The sequence below is a fragment of the Solanum dulcamara genome, chromosome 11 (genome assembly GCF_947179165.1).
Source record: "Solanum dulcamara chromosome 11, daSolDulc1.2, whole genome shotgun sequence".
NCBI classification, from domain to species: domain Eukaryota; kingdom Viridiplantae; phylum Streptophyta; class Magnoliopsida; order Solanales; family Solanaceae; genus Solanum; species Solanum dulcamara.
Window position 1 is genome coordinate 62,813,017 of NC_077247.1, and position 20,642 is coordinate 62,833,658.

The 20,642-nt window shown below is 33.0% G+C and overlaps 2 protein-coding genes across 2 annotated transcripts; both read left to right on the forward strand.

Annotated features, from left to right (window-relative positions):
• The first annotated feature begins 4,491 nt into the window (after positions 1-4,491).
• On the forward strand, positions 4,492-10,549 carry LOC129873051 (probable metal-nicotianamine transporter YSL6). The gene is made up of 7 exons (XM_055948046.1): positions 4,492-5,022; positions 5,472-5,644; positions 6,048-6,145; positions 6,593-6,730; positions 7,435-7,624; positions 8,824-8,956; positions 9,384-10,549. Exons 1-7 carry the CDS (start codon positions 4,659-4,661, stop codon positions 10,316-10,318), a joined length of 2,031 nt encoding a protein of 676 aa, XP_055804021.1. The 5' UTR covers positions 4,492-4,658; the 3' UTR covers positions 10,319-10,549.
• Positions 10,550-12,538: 1,989 nt separating this feature from the next.
• Positions 12,539-15,058, forward strand: LOC129874875 (transcription factor TCP20). Its single transcript, XM_055950255.1, has 2 exons — positions 12,539-14,224; positions 14,572-15,058. Exon 1 carries the CDS (start codon positions 12,814-12,816, stop codon positions 13,525-13,527), a length of 714 nt encoding a protein of 237 aa, XP_055806230.1. The 5' UTR covers positions 12,539-12,813; the 3' UTR covers positions 13,528-14,224; positions 14,572-15,058.
• The last annotated feature ends 5,584 nt before the right edge of the window (positions 15,059-20,642 follow it).

The following is a 20,642-nucleotide window of genomic DNA, read 5'->3' on the forward strand; positions in this document are numbered from 1 at the left end:
TAGAAGAACTTGTTCAAGAAGCGGAGATACAAGCTTCTGTAGGAGTCGGAAGAAAATGATGCTGCCAAGAAAGAAATTAAGAAAGACCAACAAAAGCTTGCTAGTAGGCGGAATGAACGTAAGAGAGTCGGAACTGTAAAATGGATTTATTTTAAGTAATTTATAAGTTGAAAACTGTATATAAGTTAAAAAAATAAGTAGGTGCAACCCAACTTATTTTTTTTGACTTATATAAGCTATTTTCAATTTATAAGCTGCTTAAAATAAATTTATTCAAACAAACTCAATTATTTATTGGTGCTTAAGCACAAAATGATTTTAAGTAAGTAAGTCAAACACTCATAAAAACTGAAAATAATTTATGAGTAACTTATAAGTCAATCCAAACGGGCTTTAAATATCGAGAAGGGTTCAACATATAAAACTAGGCATGCCACTAAACAACCACAAATCTAAGAAAAAAAATGGGAAATTGAAACTCTAAAAGATTACAAATCTGAAAATTGAAATCCAAAAAGGATACAAAGATATGTCAATTTAATAGGAACGTAATCGTGTAAAAAGATCAAAGATTCAATATGTCGATTTAATAGGAACATAATCATATAACAAATCAGAGCCCAAAATACATTTTAAACAAATCGGAACGGAAAAAAAAAATTGAAACAATACAAATATATAAGCAGATTTAAGAATCAAAACCAAATGTGGAAGAAGATAAAGACGTTAGGTAAGAGCAATGATATTTTTCTCAAAGAGCAGCTATACATAAGAGCAGCTAGGTTGAACTAGTGAGTTGATCAATTTGCGCAAACGCTTCAACTTCCTCAATTTATTTCAGAGAAAAGTTCAAAATTTACACTCCAACTTTTATTTAATAGCTAGTTTCAGGGCGACTCAACATATGTGGAGGTCTAAGGCGAGATTTTAGTTAGAGGTCTAAAATTTAAATAAATTTTATATGTATTTATTTAAAATTTATTTTTTTACACTTCTTAGATGCAAATTATTACTTAATAATTTTTTTTACAAGTGATTTCTTCGGAATTTTTTTTTCAACTTTAATTTTAGGTAAGATTCTATCCTTTCAACGTTGAAAAAATCATTATATGAATTGTTAACATAATTCTATTTGTAATAAGTTGACAAATTTTAAATAAAGATACGAGTTAGAATCATAGAATCTGATTCGAAAAGTTGATAACTTGGTCCACACATTAATATGCTTATTGTAATGCTTGAAAATTTAAGAAGATATAAGAAAATAATTTGCAATTCACTTTGTTCAACACTTTTCGACAATTAATTCATATTTTTGGCAGATTATTATTCTAACTCAACAAAAAATTGAAAAAGAAGAGTACGAAAGGAATTTAGAAAGAAAAAAAATATAAAATATAAGAAGGCAAAATAATATTTTCTATTTGAATTTGGATAAAAGTGTCACGACCCCGACCCACCGTGATTGGAACCCACACTAACTCACCAATAGCAGAACCATTTACACAACCTAAGCTAACACACTTGTGAGATATAACAGTTAAAGATTTGCAAAAGCAGAAATAAATTAAGAATTAATACTGAGTCCTCATAAACTCAGCGAACAATCTAAATAACAAACTGAATGAGGAAACATCCTAGGAACTGAAAGTCGTCCATACCAAAACTCTAATAAAACATTTGAATAAGAAAAGGGAAGCACTCTCAAATGTAGTCATAAAACTAAAACGTTGTTTAAAAATTTGAGTCTTGAAAAAGAGACTAGAACGGAGAAGAGTCAACCGCAGCTTGAAACGAACTGCTCACCCTTGAACTCGAATAAGTTTCACTCTTCTAACCTAGGTTTCTCCGCAGCCGGCTGAATATGTCATGTACTCAACAAAAGGCAGAGCAAGAGTAGTATCAGTACACAAAAACAACAGTGTACTGGTAGGATCACGCGATTAACCAGTAAGCGGATCATAGATAAGTAAATTCCACACAATAGGCATATACATATACAGAATAAGTCAACTAGTCTCAACTTCAACTATATTCAACAATATCATAACTCAATATATTGCACATGCTATAACTTCACACAAGGGACCTACAAACAATCAGCTTTGTGTCGGAATGTGACACCCGATCCAAATATATCGTGTATCCAAATATGTGTTGGAACGTGGCACCCGATCCAAGCATACCATAATCACAAATACATTCAGTATTTATAGTATTTATATAACCAAGAAGAAGTTTATCATAAAAATAGGCCAACAACTGATCAATTCACACATAATCTAGCATGTTTCCTTATTCATATACGCACATGCATATCATGAAGCAATTTAACAATCATATGAAACACAAACGGGAAACTAGACCATCACCTACCTCAATTCACGCTTCAACAACCTTACAATGCAAGAGCTTTCCCTTTTCGGGTTCATTCTTCTCGTTCTTGGTCTAAAAAACAGTAAATACATATAAAGGATCAACACAAGGACCTAACTATCATAAAATATAACACAATTTACACCTTAGGCCAAACTCATGATCCTAACCCCACCCTAGGGCTGTTTTCCACCATTAGTTTTCAGTTCACCCCTCCTAAATGATTATCAACCATAATTCTAGGTTCTAGAAATCAAAGGATGAATTTAGGGAGTAAAATCCTTACCTTAAGCGTGGAAATCTATGGAAAATTTATAGAAATCGCCCTAGGTCGCCTCCTGAAGCTTTTGGAACAGTTTTTGTAGAAAAGACCGTTCTGAGGTTTTTCCCCGACTTAAGTCACATCTGCCCCGCTTTGGTAGGGCCGCTTAGCCGGATTACACGGAAATGGAGAGCTAGGTGTTTGAGCTCCAAGCCCTTATTTCACAACATACCCTCTTCCCAAGACGTACTAAAATATACCACCACCACCAACAACAACAACCCAGTGAAATCCCACATCGTGGGGTCTGGGGAGGGTAGAGTGTACGCAGACCTGACTCCTACCAACAACAACAACGTACTAAAATATACCCTTCACGCTAAATTCAATTTTGAGAGTTTTACTCAGCTGAATGAGATTTCGCGAAGCCGTAAATGCTCTGTATCATCCTAGTTATCATCCTATCCAATCAAATTAGAGATTTGACCTCTCATCGTTCATATGATCACCTTAGACTTCACCTGACTCAGAATTCGTTCAAGTCTGACTTAAGCTAAATTTTCTCGAGGTTACTACCCAAAAAATTTTGGCGCGAAATCCTTCCTTATTGGCCTATTTCTAACGATGGGAACAGGTCATGGGGACAGCTCGTTACAAAAAGAGAATAAAATAATACAAGTTTTGTTAAAAAAAAATATACTCATAAATAATTATTTTTTTCTATAAAAATTACTATATAATTTATTCTTAATAAAAATTCGATGCCCCAAAAATTGAAGGCCTAAAACATATGCCTTATACTTTACACCATCAAATTAGCCCTGACTACTATATGGCCATTTATATACTTAGCGGCCATTTGATTGAGAAAAATTTATCCAAAATTAATTATCATGATATAAGATATCCCACCTTACAACTTACAAGTCGTAAAAAAAAAGGCCCAACAACTAACAAGAGGCATTTGAAAACAGACAAAAATGCCTAATAAAAACAAATGTTTCTTGGAAAATTGAGAAGACCCATAATTTTTGTTGATGCTGCTCCATATTCCCATACTGAATCTGAATCATCATGTTACTTTTTTTGGGATTGTTTTTATGGTACTATTTATAAAAATTTAATTATCTAAATTCATCATTGTTTAGTTATTCAATCAAACAGGTTCTAATTTGAATATATAAATAAAATATACTGATAATTTTAACGGATATGAGAGGAGTCCAAAATATTTATTTTAAATGAATTTAAGTATTATTTGAATAAAACTCTATAAATTATGAGGATCGAAGCATTTCGAAGAAATATTATGATACAAAAAATATAAACTCATTTTCTCTATGAAAAAAGTTGTTTATTATTTCAATAGCGGAAAAAATTTCGACCACTTATTTGTTGTGTGTGAGGACAAAAATAACCAAATTTGAGGACAAAAACTCAAAATAGAGGTCATCTTATGTTAATGACAAAAATCTCCTTCCACACCAAACCAAACCGAAGAGAATGTGTTATGTGCATTCGGCATACTTGAGGAATCAAATTGATGATAAGTTTTATTTTTTCCTTTTTATAACAATTTCGTTTGAATATTAAATTTGTTATCTTTTCTTAACACATGTATCTTATTAATCTTTCATAATTTGGACATGTAAAAATAAATCTTATTTGTACCTACATTAATTTCAAATTTTAATTTAGTCTCCCCCATGATTTTCATCCGACTTTTCTAGTTGTAAAATCAAATTCGTTAAGTTGTTAATCAATTTGACCAAAAAGATGATAATAACTTTAGTGGTAAGCATTGTCATATCCGGTTGAATCACGTATGAAGCTATGTGGATTAAGAATAATAAAAAAATGTATCTGTTATTCGTTGCGTGTAAAGTTACAAATATCAAATTAGCTACCAATCTAACCAGTCTTGTTCATCCCCTTTGACTTGTAACAAGTTTTTTTTCACCCATTTCTCTCTCTCTATTTCACCAACAAAACAATATCAACCTAATCCGAATAAGTTTCAATGGGGACTGAAAATTCTGGAGCTGTGGAGATATCGGAGCCATTGTTAGAGGAACCTTCCAAAATCCCCCAATCCGAATCCAATTTGGAAAATATACCCGATTGGAAGGATCAGATCACCATTAGAGGTCTAGTGGTCAGTGCTGTGCTTGGAACTCTCTTTTGTATCATCACCCACAAGCTCAATCTCACTGTCGGTATCATTCCTTCTCTTAATGTCGCTGCTGGTCTCCTCGGGTTTTTCTTCGTCAAATCATGGACCGGTTTTATGTCCAAGCTCGGGTTTTCTGTTCAACCATTTACTAAGCAAGAGAACACCGTTATTCAGACCTGTGTTGTTGCATGCTATGGCCTCGCTTTTAGTGGTATGCCCCAATTCTTATTCTCGTTTTTGGCCTGATCCATATACTCCAACACCAACTAGTTTGGCAATTCATTGATTAAGTAAAGTAAACTTCTTATTGTGATCTACTCTGTTAATATGGCTCATTACTACAGTTGTTTTTATGTATATATATATATATAGCAGATTCTATTTGCTGAGATTCCAATGACTAAAGTTTTTCCTTACATGTGATATGTACATATTTATGCATACAATAAAAATGGGTCCTACTGTCACATTTAAGCTCTTTTTACTATAGTATTTCCATAGTGCTACATGCTTTGCACAGCAATCGAATTTTAATTTATGTTGCATCTTTAAAATTGTTGAAAGGATGATGGCGATTTAACAATTCTCCTACTTTCCAACTCTTTAAGCTTTTCATATGTCTGATTCATGATGCATTCTCTTGTTACCTTATGTTTACAGGTGGCTTTGGATCATATTTGCTAGCAATGGATGAGAAAACATACAACCTTATAGGTCCGGATTATCCTGGAAACCGTGCAGAGGATGTTAAGAATCCAGGGTTATTATGGATGATGGGATTTATATTTGTTGTTAGTTTCCTAGGACTTTTTAGTCTTGTGCCTCTCCGTAAGGTACTTTCTGATTCTGAACATCTCTGGTAGTAGTTCAATAGAATGTCAATGTTTGCATGGTTTTGATTCCATCTCCTAAGAAGTCTTTTTATAAATTTAATTTAAGAGGTGAAGACATATAACAAAAGTTAAAAGAAAACCTTGGTCGAATCAGGAATCAAAACCACTGCGTTGTGCTTGAACTGTTGGAGCAGCCACGGGTCCTCAGTGTCCTTTCTATTTTTTTTTCCATATGCTATTCTCCAAAATGCGTCTTTTGAAAGTTTTCTGCAGCTATATTGTATTAATTGATTGAGATCTGGGAATATGCACCACAACCTTGCTGCTCTGACATCTTGTTGTGTTGAATGGAGATTCAAATATCAATTTGATAACTTTTATTCTCTTTTAAATGTAATTTCAGGTTATGGTAATGGGTTATAAGCTCACATACCCTAGTGGAACTGCAACTGCCATGTTAATAAATAGCTTCCACACAAATACTGGCGCTGAACTTGCAAGGCAAGAGATCCATTATTATGTTCATTTCTGGGCCTAAATTCATAAAGATGCTACATTTTTGGGCTAGCTACATGAGTGATGATAGAAATGCAAAAGGTGTCTAGTAAGATAAGACCGGTTCAATTGATCTTATACTTAATTGTCCTTATCGGCAACAGAAGTTCTTGGTGACTGAAGTACTTGATGAATAAAGCTGTGCACGTTGCCTGCTCGACTAAACATCACCAAATAATTAGCATCCCTTTTCTTCTATGGTTTTTGGAGTCGGTTCCTTTTCTTTCTTTTGGTCAGGGGTTAATGAATATATAGATTTTCACATTATCCTTTTTCCGCAATCAGGGGGTGGGGGTGCGCTTCAACTATTCAATCATTTGCATTTTCTTCGGAAAACTTACTACGAAACATCTTGTGCTCTACGATTATCACAAGTATCATTTGTTGTCACAGGAATCAAGTTGGTCGTCTTGGAAAATATTTGAGCATAAGTTTCTGCTGGAGCTGTTTTAAATGGTTTTTCAGTGGTATTGGGGATGCATGTGGATTTGACAATTTTCCCACTCTAGGGCTCACCCTTTTCAAGAACACGTAAGCATATCCTTTAATATCTACAATTCTTATATTCCTTGTTGTTGGGATAAGGTAAAACTCTTTTTCTTCCTCTCTCTTTTTCCCTCTATTCGTATTGAACTTTTTTTTTCCTATTCATATGATTATTTGTAATTCTTAAGCTTATAATTTCCATGGGCTAGATGTAAAGGAAGAGAATAATTGTAACTTTAGATTGGAATGAGATGCTGGATCTATGTTTTTGTGGACAGTTGTTCATTTTCAAGATGAGGAAACAGGTTCTCAAGCAAATATGTGCTAGGCTGTTAGAATACCAGCAAACATGTAATGGGGATTCATATAGCCGACCCCAACTTGTTTGGGACTGAGGCGTAGTTGTTGTATAGATGCCAAGATTTTGGTGCTATTGCTAAATTAGTGGATGTGAAACCTCTTTTTGCTATTGGCTCTCCTGTATGAGCTCTTATGGATTCTTGCACTATTTTTCTATGTTTACATATTGTCTTTTACTCTTTATTCTGACACTAGATTCTGTCTCTGGTTTCTGTTATAGTAAATTGAGGCCTAGAGAGAGACACATCTCGTAGCTTTGTAGTACGAATTCCTTATACCCATTTTCTTCCTCTTCCCCTACCTGCTGGGAAAACAAAATCTGTAACTTTCTTGTTGAAGTATGGATTCACTATTGATGTTTTTTGGTTCTTACAGTCTTCATCCTGCAGGTTCTATTTTGACTTTAGTCCGACTTATGTTGGATGTGGTCTTATCTGTCCTCACATAGTCAACTGCTCAGTTCTTTTTGGAGCTATTATATCATGGGGTATCCTGTGGCCATTGATCTCACAGCGTGCTGGTGACTGGTACCCAGCAGACCTTGGAAGCAATGATTTCAAAGGTCTCTACGGATATAAGGTGTGTAATTACTGATACTAATTTTAGCTGATTCACATCCAAAAACATGACAACTCAGTAATGTGGTCTTAATCTGCAATCCTAAGAGTACTTTACTTCAAGAAAGATTGTGCAAACATTCCCAAGCTTATGCCTGTACTACATTTGGGCAGAAAATGATTTAAAACAAGGGATGAGAAGGAGAAAGATAAGAGGGAGTTTATATTTTCTTGTCAGCCTAGAGTGTGAAGATTAATCTGTAGTCGACTATATAGCAACGAGAGACATTTTCAAATTTTAGGATTTGCAATTTTCCTTGCAGTGGGTTTTGAATGCACAACATTCAATTTCTTCAATCCAGTTTAATAACCGTATTTCATAAAGTCTGCTTTATCTCTCCGGACTTGATGCTTGTGTGCAACGAACTGGCCATTGGTCCTTTGTAGGTTAGCTCTGTCTATGGCTTAAGAATGTTGGTATAGTTAGAAATTGTGATACACAAGAAGTCAGTCGGTATTGTAGTTGAGGATCCTAGGCATTTTGGTGAATGCCCACCAACAGGGGTACCGCCCCCGGGGAGCTAGGTGTTGGATCTAGGAGGTATGTACTTGCCTACTCCAAAGCTGTCGTCCAGAAGCAATTACAGACACCCTTGGCATGTAAAATCACTGAAGATACACACTTCTTAAATTATAAACGTAAAGAGTATTGCTGTATATTTATTTTTCTGGATCGATTCTACATGTAGGACGATAATGCACCATCAACAAAAGATTGCCATTCAGTGATCAGAAATTTATGAGTTCCTTTTTCCCCAACTTAAGAATCCAAAGGCCTCATGAGAAGCATGCTTTTTATATGCTTCCAGGGTTTTATCAAAAGCTTTCAAGGTGTGATAGCTAAAGATATGAGAATTGTCTCATATTTCACCTCTTAATGGTGAAATGGACCTTGAGGAAATGAGAATCTTCAGCATATCTTTTTTCCTCTAGAGATTTGTAATTTTTACTTTTGCAGCCCCTGGAGATTTCTAACCTCATATATAATGTTGTCTTCTAACCAATCATTTTATGGTGCATTCATAGCATCACAAGTATGCTCATTCTATTAATTCTGTCCCCTGGAGAACTGGCCATGTATATATATTGGTGCTCTTACAATCTCTCCTTATGCTTTTATTGGTGTTATTGTAACCTTCCTTTTCTTTCCTTTGTTTGCAGGTCTTCATAGCCATCTCTCTCATACTTGGGGATGGGCTTTACAATTTGATTAAGATAGTTTCAATCTCCGTAACGGAAATTTTTAGAAATAGCAGCACGCAGGACAATCTTCCCTTTGTCATGGAGGTCATAGGTAGGTCTTAATTGAGCAGGTATTTGATTTTTAAGTACTAAGAAAAACATTGTGTGGACGACTGAGCACTATATTGATAAATTTTTAAATTGTTACAATAAAACTCCAAATTGCTAAACAGATGGTTCCTCCTGTTTGGGTATAATGTCAATGCAATTGAGGAACAATGATCAAGCAGCGGAAAAAGTTGATGGTCAGCTTTTGCATTGACTTATTCCTCGTTTCTGCAATTGCTCTGTGAACCAATCAATCAATTCAGAAAGTCCTCTGTTACTGCACTATTGGAAGGGCGAAATGGAAATATGAAATTATATTAATCTTTCAGTTGACGTGCACTTTTTGGTATTTGCTTTAAAATGGACTTGAGAGATTACTACTTTATGTCATAGGTGATGATTCTTAATTTTTTCTATTCATATTCTTACAGGTGGTGAGAGTTCCAAACTAGAATTGGAAAAGAAGAAGCTCAACGAAGTTTTTCTGAAAGATAGGATACCATTCTGGTTTGCTGGGTCTGGATATGTTGCCTTGGCTGCAATATCTACAGCCACAATGCCAATTATCTTTCCTCCTCTGAAGTGGTATTTGGTCCTTTGCTCATACATAATTGCCCCTGCTCTTGCTTTCTGCAACTCCTATGGTACAGGACTTACAGACTGGAGCTTGGCTTCAACTTATGGTAAGATTGGTCTATTTATTATTGCGTCACTGGTTGGAAGCAATGGTGGGGTTGTAGCAGGATTGGCAGCATGTGGAGTTATGATGTCCATAGTCTCCACTGCTGCTGATTTAATGCAAGACTTCAAAACGGGGTATCTGACACTTTCATCAGCTAAATCGATGTTTGTGAGTCAGTTGGTGGGAACAGCCATGGGTTGCATTATTGCGCCCCTCACATTCTGGATGTATTGGAATGCTTTTGACATTGGATCTCCTGATAGTCCATACAAAGCACCATATGCTGTTATTTACCGTGAGATGGCCATTCTCGGGATTGAGGGATTCTCTGAACTTCCAAAGCATTGTCTTGCATTGTGTTGTGGGTTCTTTGTGGCAGCTCTGGTCATTAACCTATTGAGGGATGTCACTCCAGCGAAAGTCTCCCAATTCATTCCAATTCCAATGGCGATGGCTGTACCATTCTATATTGGGGCGTACTTTGCAATTGACATGTTTGTTGGCACAGTGATATTATTTGTATGGGAGAGGATAAATAAGAAGGATGCAGAAGATTTTGCTGGTGCTGTTGCGTCTGGGTTGATATGTGGCGATGGAATTTGGACCATACCATCAGCTATCCTCTCTATCTTCAGGATTAACCCGCCAATCTGCATGTACTTTGGGCCTTCTGTGCACACCTGAACAAGGGTATGCCTTGTGGCATTTGCTATTCTTTATTTTCTCTTTATCAGAAAAAACTCTCAGATTGTAAATATTCTGTTAAGTATTTCTCCAATCTTTTGTACCTCTAAATGTGCGCCCAACGTTAAACTTGGAAGTGTCATACATGAAAATGAAATCTTACTAGAGTTCTTATAAAAGAAAATGTGCATGCATATACAGCAGCCATAGTTACCAAGGTCACTTTGAAAATGATTTGTCACTTTAAAGCATTTGACATTGCTGCTGTTTTTCCTTGTCTTGGAAAAATACTGCAACCAGGAACTCCCTACACCACAAAGCCCAAAGATTGCTGTGTAAGTTTTCTCCTCACTTTTATTGCACATCTTTTTACTTATTTTGGAAGTCTTGAAAGAAAATGAACACACGACGTTAGCAAATTCCAATTAACTTGGTATGACGGAATGTATATTGGAGGGTCTGAATTTAGGCCCTTGAAAATGGTACTTTCTGATGCGTAAGTATTTAGATACAGATTAGGTTTTTACTAATTTGATTGTAGAACTTTGTTTAGTTACTTCTTTTTTTTTAAAGCTCACGTCAAAACTTGGAAATATTGAGATATTTATGCAAATTCTCTCTCTCTCTCTCTCTCTTTCTAAATATTTTATGAGAAATTAGTGTGTTAGTATTTGTTCCTTGTTGTCCGTGAATCCAGAAGCCCGCTCCTATCCTTGTAGCCTCTAGGTCAAGTTTTACCCTAAAAAAACAAAGCAATAATTACATTTTAAAATTTTGTGTAGCCTGAAAAGACAAAAAGAAGAAGGTATCTTGATAAAATTGATATCTACTCAAAGAAGGTTGCGTTTATTATAGAGTTAGATCATGAATTCAATGGGATAGATGGCACGTGACAAAAGAAGATAAAATGGATCCTTTGATAAAGAAATAAATTCCCTCCAATATCTAATGGACAACTAAATGGATGGAAATAGTAGTACACCACTTGTAGCCTGCACCTCCCATCAAACCATCAATCAAATATTTATGCAAACCACGTCATCTATATTTATTTTATATTGTTAATAAAATACTAACTCATGAGGCAAAAAAAGTCGCACAAAGTTAATGTCCAATTGTGTGGGATATAAAAATAATTATTTCGTCGGCCACTAAAATCAGTAAGAACAACAAAGTTGCTTTCATAGTTGTGACGACACTTATAGCTTAAATATAAAATATATGGTACTCCATAATTAATAATAAAAAGTAAAATCTCGTATTAAAATGGAGCTTCATACAGACTACATCATTAGAGAATATAAAAATTTTAAGTTTAGAGTAGTAATAGTTTGGGGCATCTCTAGATTCAAGGGAAGTCCTTTTCTTTGTATTTATTTTTAGCCGTTTATATTTCTCAACATAATATATTAGTCCTCTTTTATTTAATTGCTTTTTACATGTTGAAGAGCATTTCCAGATGAGAAAAGTCGTCCTTTTCCCATTCCCTTTGGCTATGGGAAATTAACATCACAAATAGCTTGCGTTTATGTATTTAATATATATTCAATCAATGCAAGAAATTGATAACGACAGATATCAGGAAAATCATGCATAAACACTATTGTGTATTGTGCTTTATAAATGTTTTACTATAATTCGAAAGTTACATTAATTGAAATAATTTGCTTCCCATGTTATCATAATCACTTCTACACACCAAAGGTGGTTAATCGTTTGGACCAAAAAAACTAAGTAATAATTATGGTATTCAAATAGGAAAATATGTCATGAGAAATTATTTAACTTTTCTACCAATTTATAAATTGTGTAGATTACTGTTTTTCGTTATTGTAACATCCTGTTATAGTCCTGTGACTTTTAAGAAAGAAATTTCACTACTTTTTGGATCCAAGCAAATTAATTTTGTTTTACCGTGTACATCATTTGACTTTTATCATGCAATGCATGTTAGGACTCAACTGTGTAGTGTAACGTGCTGTCCAACTGGTATTATTATTTAACATGATCGACCAATTAACCAATCTAATTATACTTGAATTTTAAATTAGTTGGAACAAGTAGCATGTAATGGAAAGTAATTAATTGAATTCCTTGATCAAGTTAATAGAATAAACAAGTCGAAGTTTAATGGAATTTGACTGTTTGTTTTCCAGCTTGGTTGTTGTTTGATCTAATAATTGAATTTTATGTGTATATTTAATGAATTTTTAAAATATAATTACGAGCTTCTACTTCCGCCCCCTGCTTTTGTCAAATTTCCAGTAATGATTTTGCATGTTTGTGAGGTCATCTCCTTGTACCATTTTCTTTAATACTATAATTGTGTAACAAGAAAACAACTTTGAATAGTTTATTGAAATAACTTTGGGTAAACACATCTGTTCATGGATCCCGAGGGATTAAAGCAGCCGCAGTAGGAGGTATCAAATTTCTCGAGCCACCCACAGCCCAACAATATCAATACGAATAATAACAGTACCATCAGCAGCAACATGGAGACTACAGAGATCAAGATTAGAATTGCAGAAAAAGATGAAGCTAAGAAGCAACAACTGGCTCCTAAAAGAAAATCGAATAAAGATAGGCACACTAAAGTTGAAGGCAGAGGAAGGAGGATTCGCATGCCTGCCCTCTGTGCTGCTAGGATTTTCCAACTCACACGCGAATTGGGTCATAAATCTGATGGAGAGACGATCCAGTGGCTGTTGCAGCAAGCAGAGCCTTCCATAATTGCTGCAACAGGCAATGGAACAATTCCGGCTTCGGCTTTAGCCGCGGCTGCACCCTCTGTTTCGCATCAGGGGATCTCTGTTTCCGCTGGTGGAAGTATTAGTAGCAGTAGGACCAGTTGGCCTATGGTTGGTGGGAATTTTGGGAGACCCACAACAGAGATATGGCCCCCATCTTCTCCTGACGTCAGTAATTTTGGCCACAATTTGGGCACTGAAAGTTCAAATTGTCTGCAAAAGATTAGCTTCCCTGGGTTTGACCTGCCCTCCACCAATTTGAATACTATGAGTTTTACATCTATGTTGGGTGCCACTAACCTACCTGGGTTGGAGCTCGGATTATCACAAGACACTCCTATTGGGGTTATGAATTCTCAGTCTTTCTATCAGATTTACCAGCAGATGGGGCATTCAAGAATGCACCACCATTCACAACCTTCTCCCAAGAATGATAATTCTCAAGGATCAGGACAGTAGAGCTTTCATATAATTCCGATTTGGGGTACATAAAGTGGAATTGGTGTTTTCTAAGCTAGGGTTTATTTTTAGGAGCATTTTCTTAATTAGTTTAAAAGATCTTTTTATCATTCATTTTGCCCTTTAGATCCTAGCGGAGTGCTTATGTATGTTGTTTGTTGATATAAACATAGAAATCATATATCCAGAAGGAATTTTCTCTCTTGTGTAACTGATAGAATGGGATTTCCGACACTGAATTGTGAACACCTAAGCAGAGCAAAATATTCAGTTCTTTCTTTAAGATGGATGCTTAGGTGGAGATACAACGATGCCTTCCTAATTTTTGTTAGGCTAATTCAATATGAACCTAGAAGCCACCTAGGTAGCTGGTTGCCCGGATGAATTCAGACCCTCAATATATGGATATCTCCACCGATGAGCTACTAGAAAGTCGATGTGTGTTTCTACGTAGATATTTGTATACCTATAAGAAACTATGAGGGGAAGTCATGGCATCACTTGCAGGAAAAATCATCAACTGAAGAGGTCTGGGACCTCCCAAGGCTTCAGACTCTCAATCTAACTCTTTACCGTTGCTAGCTAAACTAGCTTTCTATAGAAGATCCAATCTTCAATAAGAAGTTCCATCTTCCAAACAGTTCAATGTTCTTGAAAAGTTGCTGCAGAAGTGGCACTTCTTCCTTCAGTGAAAAAGGTCAGTGCTTTGCCGGGCTTAATTCTTATTCAGGTCATCAGGCAGTTTGTTCATCCAAGCCAGCCTCTCACTTATAACCCTTTGCTTCATAACCCAACAATGTTATTGAGAAATGCATTATTTTTTGACATATGGCCAAAATTCTCCTGGTTGTTGACATTTTCAGTGTTTATAATGTTTATCTCTATATAACATCGTGTATTATTCATGGAGTTTGTTGTTAGGAGTGTCTATGCTTGACATGAGGTGCCAGATTTTTTAGGCAGATTGCTAGCTTATGGAAGTTCATGTTGGATGTCTTAAGTTTAGTAATCGCATTTGGTGGCTCTATGTCATTTCGTGTGCAGGAGCAGTATATAAAAGAGAACAATTTCATTGTCTTGAAAGGGGCAGGGATTACATAAAAGTACTAAGGAATGGTACAGCTTTAAGTTGCTATCCCCAATTAGCAGTTTATCTTCTCCAGATGAAAGCACTTGGAGGTTAAGGCACAAACTTTTGTTATTCCAACAATGATAATTGAGTAGAGGAAGGTATATAAATCAAGCGTAGAATGGATCGAGGCAGTATGTTGCGACGATATTTTTATTGTCTTTTCACAAATATGAAGAGGCTTTTTACCATCCTAATGGTGAAATAGATCTACGTCCTGAAACAGAAGCAGGTGTTAATATAGAAAAAGATTTATATTTGTTCATCTTTAAATCACCTAATTGTCCCCCGTTATAAATTCAGTACAGTGATAAATTTGGTAAGGCGTTGATGTATTTAGGGTAAGGGATGGTATGTTTGTATATTTGTAACACATTGAAGAATCAAAGAGAAGAGTTATCATTTGTTCAGTCATATGATTGTGACCACATCTGATGTCTTACTACATGATTACTGGTATTGCAGTTGCGATCTCAAGGATGAGAAGTCAGTCATACATGCTGGCTTCCTGTGGTGACAGAAAAAAGATGTAAAAAATTCTAGTGTTACTTATGGATGATGCCTTTCATAAGTGCCATCTCTAGCCTTGTTCCAGGTGAAAGGTACTTTGTAGTCCTATGACCTGCTATGGTTTTGTGCCATTAATGTTGAAGACTCAAATTGACCTTTGCACCTTTAATATGCTCAGATTTTGCAAATATAGGTCAAGAGGCTCGCTGTATATACATGGTATACCTATGCAGATAATACTTTGTACGAATTTGAGTTTGGAAAGGAAATAAAAAAGAAGAAAAGAACAAACAGTAATGTAGGATATGTAAGAAAGTATGATCAAGAGCAGAATCAGTTGGCATGACAAAGATCATGTCAATGGTACTTGCATAATATTCAAATCTATAAAAGAGGCAAGAAAGGAAGAGGTTGTCATTCAATGAATTTTTATATGAAGTAGTAAACACAAGATGGGGGTTATGCTATCGCATATTTAATCATCTTCTGCTTGAACTTCATGGATTCTTGATCAATTAGGTCATTTCCTTTTTTTATTTTGTTTCTGTCTTTTGGATAGAGCCAAGAGTTTTTCAGATGTTAGTGTGGCTACTAACTATCTCATAGTGTTGCTTATTATGAGGAACAAGCAGCGAGAGCATTTCATTCTATTCTCTTTTCCCCCTTTTTTTGTAAGTTCTTTTACTTGTTGAAAGGTTTAAGGACCGTAAAGACGAGCAAAATGAAAAGGATAAGAATAACAAGGAAAATATAAAATTTGTTTTTTAAACTTGAAAACAAAGTTTCTTAAAAATAAAAAAGTTACATTCATTCCTTAACTATGACTCAAACTTACATTACATTCTTGTGTTATAATAGTGAATCAAAAACATCCTTTTAGTAGCTAAATTATTGCAAGAAACATAATTCCGTTTATTCCAGTTAAAAGACTAACGTTGCGTTTTCAAAAATATAACTTTCTCTCTCCAATCTCCCCATTTTATCCTTTTGATTGTCTTCCCCACTCAAGATTGAACTTCTCTATATGAAAAAAAATAATTGAAGTTCTCTTTCTTTCTAAATAGCCAAAAAAAGAAAAACATCTACCCCATCTTTTCTACATCATAACCAACTGAAGGAGCAATAACTTCGACTCTCTTTGTCTTCCCACGAATAGTTGTACCAGACAAGGCAAAAGTTAAGTTTGTAATTATTCTCTTCTTTCTTGTTCCAACAGTGTTTAAATTGGTTATTATGTTAACAAGTGAGATCTAATTTATGTTTTGTCTTCTGTAATTTTGAAAGAAATTATTGTATTTGCTAAAAATAACTAAAAGTAATCATATGATGACCAAGATTATGCCCCTTACCTGTTTGGCTGTTGATAAAATTCTTAAAAGGAGACTAAATTTCTAAGTGTTGTAACTTTTTTTTTCTCGAGTAAATTTAGCAACTTTCGTTAATATAATAACTATTGGGTACATATTTTGGCTCAAAAGAGCCTCCATCTTATCATAATAATTCTCAATTTCAACTATCTATACCAAATAGTTTTTGGGAATATGCTTTGCACGTTTGCCCCTTATCAATATTGTAAATTTTTCTCTCTATATGTATATATTAAAAAGTTAAAGTTATAAATATGAAAATGGTAAAATAAGAAACTATGAAGTCCAGAACTTGCGGAAGAATGTTAATATATACACATTAACTCAACAAATCACATATCAGAATGTAAATAAAATTTGAATCAGTCATTAGTAAACAAAAATACACTATTTTATCAATATACAATATTAATAGAGAAGAAATAGGGGGGGGGGGGAATTAACCTGGGATGTTGGATAATGAAGTGCCCAAAGTAAAAAAAAATAATCAATTTTATAGGATAAAATAATTTTTGATAGAAGCAACACAAAACTAATATTGATCTTATATACTGATTAGATAATTAAATAGAATTTAATTGAGAATGTGAAAAGACTGAAAATATCCCACTATGTGAAAGATAAAAAGAAACAAAACTGATTTGTGCTTCTAAATACAAAATTTATAGCTGGAAATCCATTTTTAAAAGAATGTCATAAGTAAAGAATGTGGAAGATAAAAAGAAACAAAACTGATTTATGCTTCTAAATATACAATTTATAGCTGAAAATCAGTTTTTTAAAAGAATGTCATAACTAAAAAATTAAAATGCAATAGTTTTTAAATTAATTTTGCATTTATGTGAATAAAATAAGACTTTAATTAATTACTATTTATTTAAATAATTAATTAGATTTTAATTTAGTGTAAGGGCAAAATGATAATCCAACTTTGGAGGTTGAAGGTTCTCACTTTTAATAATATATGATATGATATGATATGATGATATAATTGAAAATCCTACCCGAAATTTGTAAGACGATCGGACGAAATTTGAGAGGGACAAAAAGGACAATATTTAGATGGGAGGGAGAGAGAGTCATGTTTTTGGAACGGCAATGTTAGTTTTTTAACTGGGATAAATGGAAGGATGTTTTGCAATATTTTAGTTATTAAAAGACAAGAATGTAACGTAAGTCTAAATCATAGAAAATAACTGGATTAGATAAATACATATATTCCCCATTTAAAACCTATATAATCCAACAAAAACATTGACATGACCGTGTGTGATAGTTATTGATGGTTTCACTGATTTAACTACTTTTAGAAAGATATATAGTTGAGTATTAAAATTCGACTCTTATGATTTATCAATATCGACATTTGATGTCTACTTTTGAAGTCATATGTTACCAAAAAAATAAAAAAGAAGATAACGTAATCACTAATCATGCGTTGATTTACGAACGTCCACGTTGATGTTTTGTGAATGGCTCTTCTTGGCTCCTATCAGATAATATTGGATCTTCAAATTTTATTCCTAATTATCAAGTAGGCAATTATACTTTTGATAATTGAAAACATTATGGTGGAAAGGAATATTGTTTTAACAAGTAGGATGCCCAACAGGGGTGTGTGGGTGGCAAATTGGTTTGGATTATTCAACTTATTGCAAGTAAGGATGAAGATAGAGTATGGACCACACACAATAAGTATTTTCTCTACCGCTATACGTTCGGGGAATAAGAAAAAGGTTCGGATTAGGAGGAAAGTTGAAAATTGGAGGACTAGGCTAGACTATGAAGATGATTTATTTATCGGAAAACTTTAGGTTTAAAAATGATCTTTTCTTTAACGGAAAAGGGCATGAAAGACATTTTTGTATCATTTTCAATAGTTTAAGGGCATTTTATGTCCTTTTCCATAATTAAAATTATGTTAAATGAATTTTGATTTATAATTAATTTTAAATAATTAAATTGCAACCAATAGAGGACTGCCACGTGTAATAAAAAAATTATTTAAATTATTTAATTAAAATTATGTTAAAAAAAAGATCATTTTTGAAACTAAAGGTGGATGATTATCATATAAAATGTTGAAAATTAATGCCCTTGTCATCCACCTTTAGGTTCAAAAATGACATTTTCTTTAATATAATTTTAATTAAATAATTTGAATAATTTTTTTAAACACGTGGTGGCCATCTATTGGTTATAATTTTTTAATTATTTAAAATTAATTATAAATTAAAATTTCTTAAACATAATTATAATTGAATAATTTTTTCTAACACCTGGCGGTCATCTCTTGGTTATAATTTTATTATTTAAAATTAATTATAAATTAAAATTTATTTAACAAAATTTTAATTATAAAAAAAGGCCTAAAATGCCTCGAACTATTGGAAATGATACAAAATGTCCCTCATGCCTTTTTTCGTTAAAGAAAAGATCATTTTTGGACCTAAAATGGATTGTCAAAAATATTTTAAGCCCAATAAATAGATGAAAGATATTTTTATACCATTTTCAATAATTCAAAACTATTTTAGGCTATTTTCTGTTTATTTATTTTTAGGCCTAAAATTAATCATTGACTTGACGAAATAAATCCATTCACCGCCCAACTTATTAGACTCTCTCTCTCTCTCTCGCGCGAGACACTAAGCATTTGAAGAACATGGTCTGAAAAGAAGTGGGCCGCCCAAACATTTATAGGAAAATGGTTAAATTTGTTCCTTTACTAAAAAAAAGTTAGTTGAGTACGATTTAGTTATTTATAAATTATTTTATCAATTAAGTATTTCATTTTTTAAAAATTCATCTAAAGTAATACATAAATTAATTCATAATTTATTCATATTGTAATACTGCGTGGTTGTAATTTGATAACAAAAATCATATTTAATATGCTGAATTTAGTACAAAACAATTAACATATTATCAAATATAAAATTAATTAATTGACTTCCTAACCAAAAATCAAAGGACCCTTAGGATTGTAACTCGAATTGGGAAGTAATTCAAAATAGTTCTGCTAAAGGATGACTTAAGGGCATAGATCACGCTTGAGAAAACCTTTATAGAATTTTATTAATGGGAAAAGGGTCAAAAATATTCATAAACTATTTGAAATGAATAAAAATGTTTTTTGTTTATAGTTTGATTCAAAAATGTCCTTATCATTAATATTTTGGTGTCGAAATGTCCTTATTGTTATTTAATGGATCAAAATGCACTTTTTCAAATAAATATCTTATTTATTTTCTTTTTTAACACATTTTTTCCTAATAATATTTTTTTATTAGCAAATATTTATTCTACTTCAATTAGAAAAAAATTTAAAATTTAAAAATATTTCTTATTTTATTATAATTATTTTTTATCGTTATTTAAATAAAATTAATGATGAATTTATTATGATCTTATATATATGACATATATTATTTGTTAAAATTTAGAGTACATAAAATTATTCCTTTTTTAATTGATAAAATGAGATTACGAAAAATTAAATAATTTTCTGCATTTTAAAGTGGTTTAAAAATAAAGGAAACAAAAATAGCGTTCCTTAAAAGTAATATTTTTATAATGAACAAGATTTGTTTTTTTTAAAAAAATATATTTATTTGGAAAAGGGTATTTTGATCAATTTTGTAACAATAGGGGCATCTTTGATCCATTAAATAACAATAAGTACAATTCTAAACCAAAATATTAACGATAAAGACATTTTTGGACCAAATTATAAATAAAAATATTTTTATTATTTCAAATAGTTTATGATATTTTTGATCATTTTCTCTTTATTTATTTAAAATACAAAAGGTAACTTAACGGTCAATCTTGGAATCCGTCATCCCCTTCCCCTCCTACGAAAACGAAGGAGGCGCTCAATGGTCATGTTTAAAAAAAAAAAAAAAAACTAATGATTCAAAATAGTTACTTTTTCGGTTTCAATTTATTTGTCTTATTTTTTTAATTTTTTTTTTTGATAATTTAAATTTTCTACGTGATAAATTTAAAATTACAAAAATTATATTTCTTTGATTAAGATCACAAATTATTTTTTTTCTTAAATTTTATGTCAAATTAAAATAGAACAAACAAATTAAAATAAAGAA

Excerpts from the sequence above, each read along its gene's own strand:
- LOC129873051 (XM_055948046.1), top strand. The coding sequence starts at position 4,659 with ATGGGGACTGAAAATTCTGGAGCTGTGGAGATATCGGAGCCATTGTTA. Across the intron at positions 6,146-6,592 it reads ACTGGCGCTGAACTTGCAAG|GAATCAAGTTGGTCGTCTTG; the intron begins GCAAGAGATCCA and ends TTGTTGTCACAG. Across the intron at positions 7,625-8,823 it reads AAGGTCTCTACGGATATAAG|GTCTTCATAGCCATCTCTCT; the intron begins GTGTGTAATTAC and ends CTTTGTTTGCAG.
- LOC129874875 (XM_055950255.1), top strand. The coding sequence starts at position 12,814 with ATGGAGACTACAGAGATCAAGATTAGAATTGCAGAAAAAGATGAAGCT.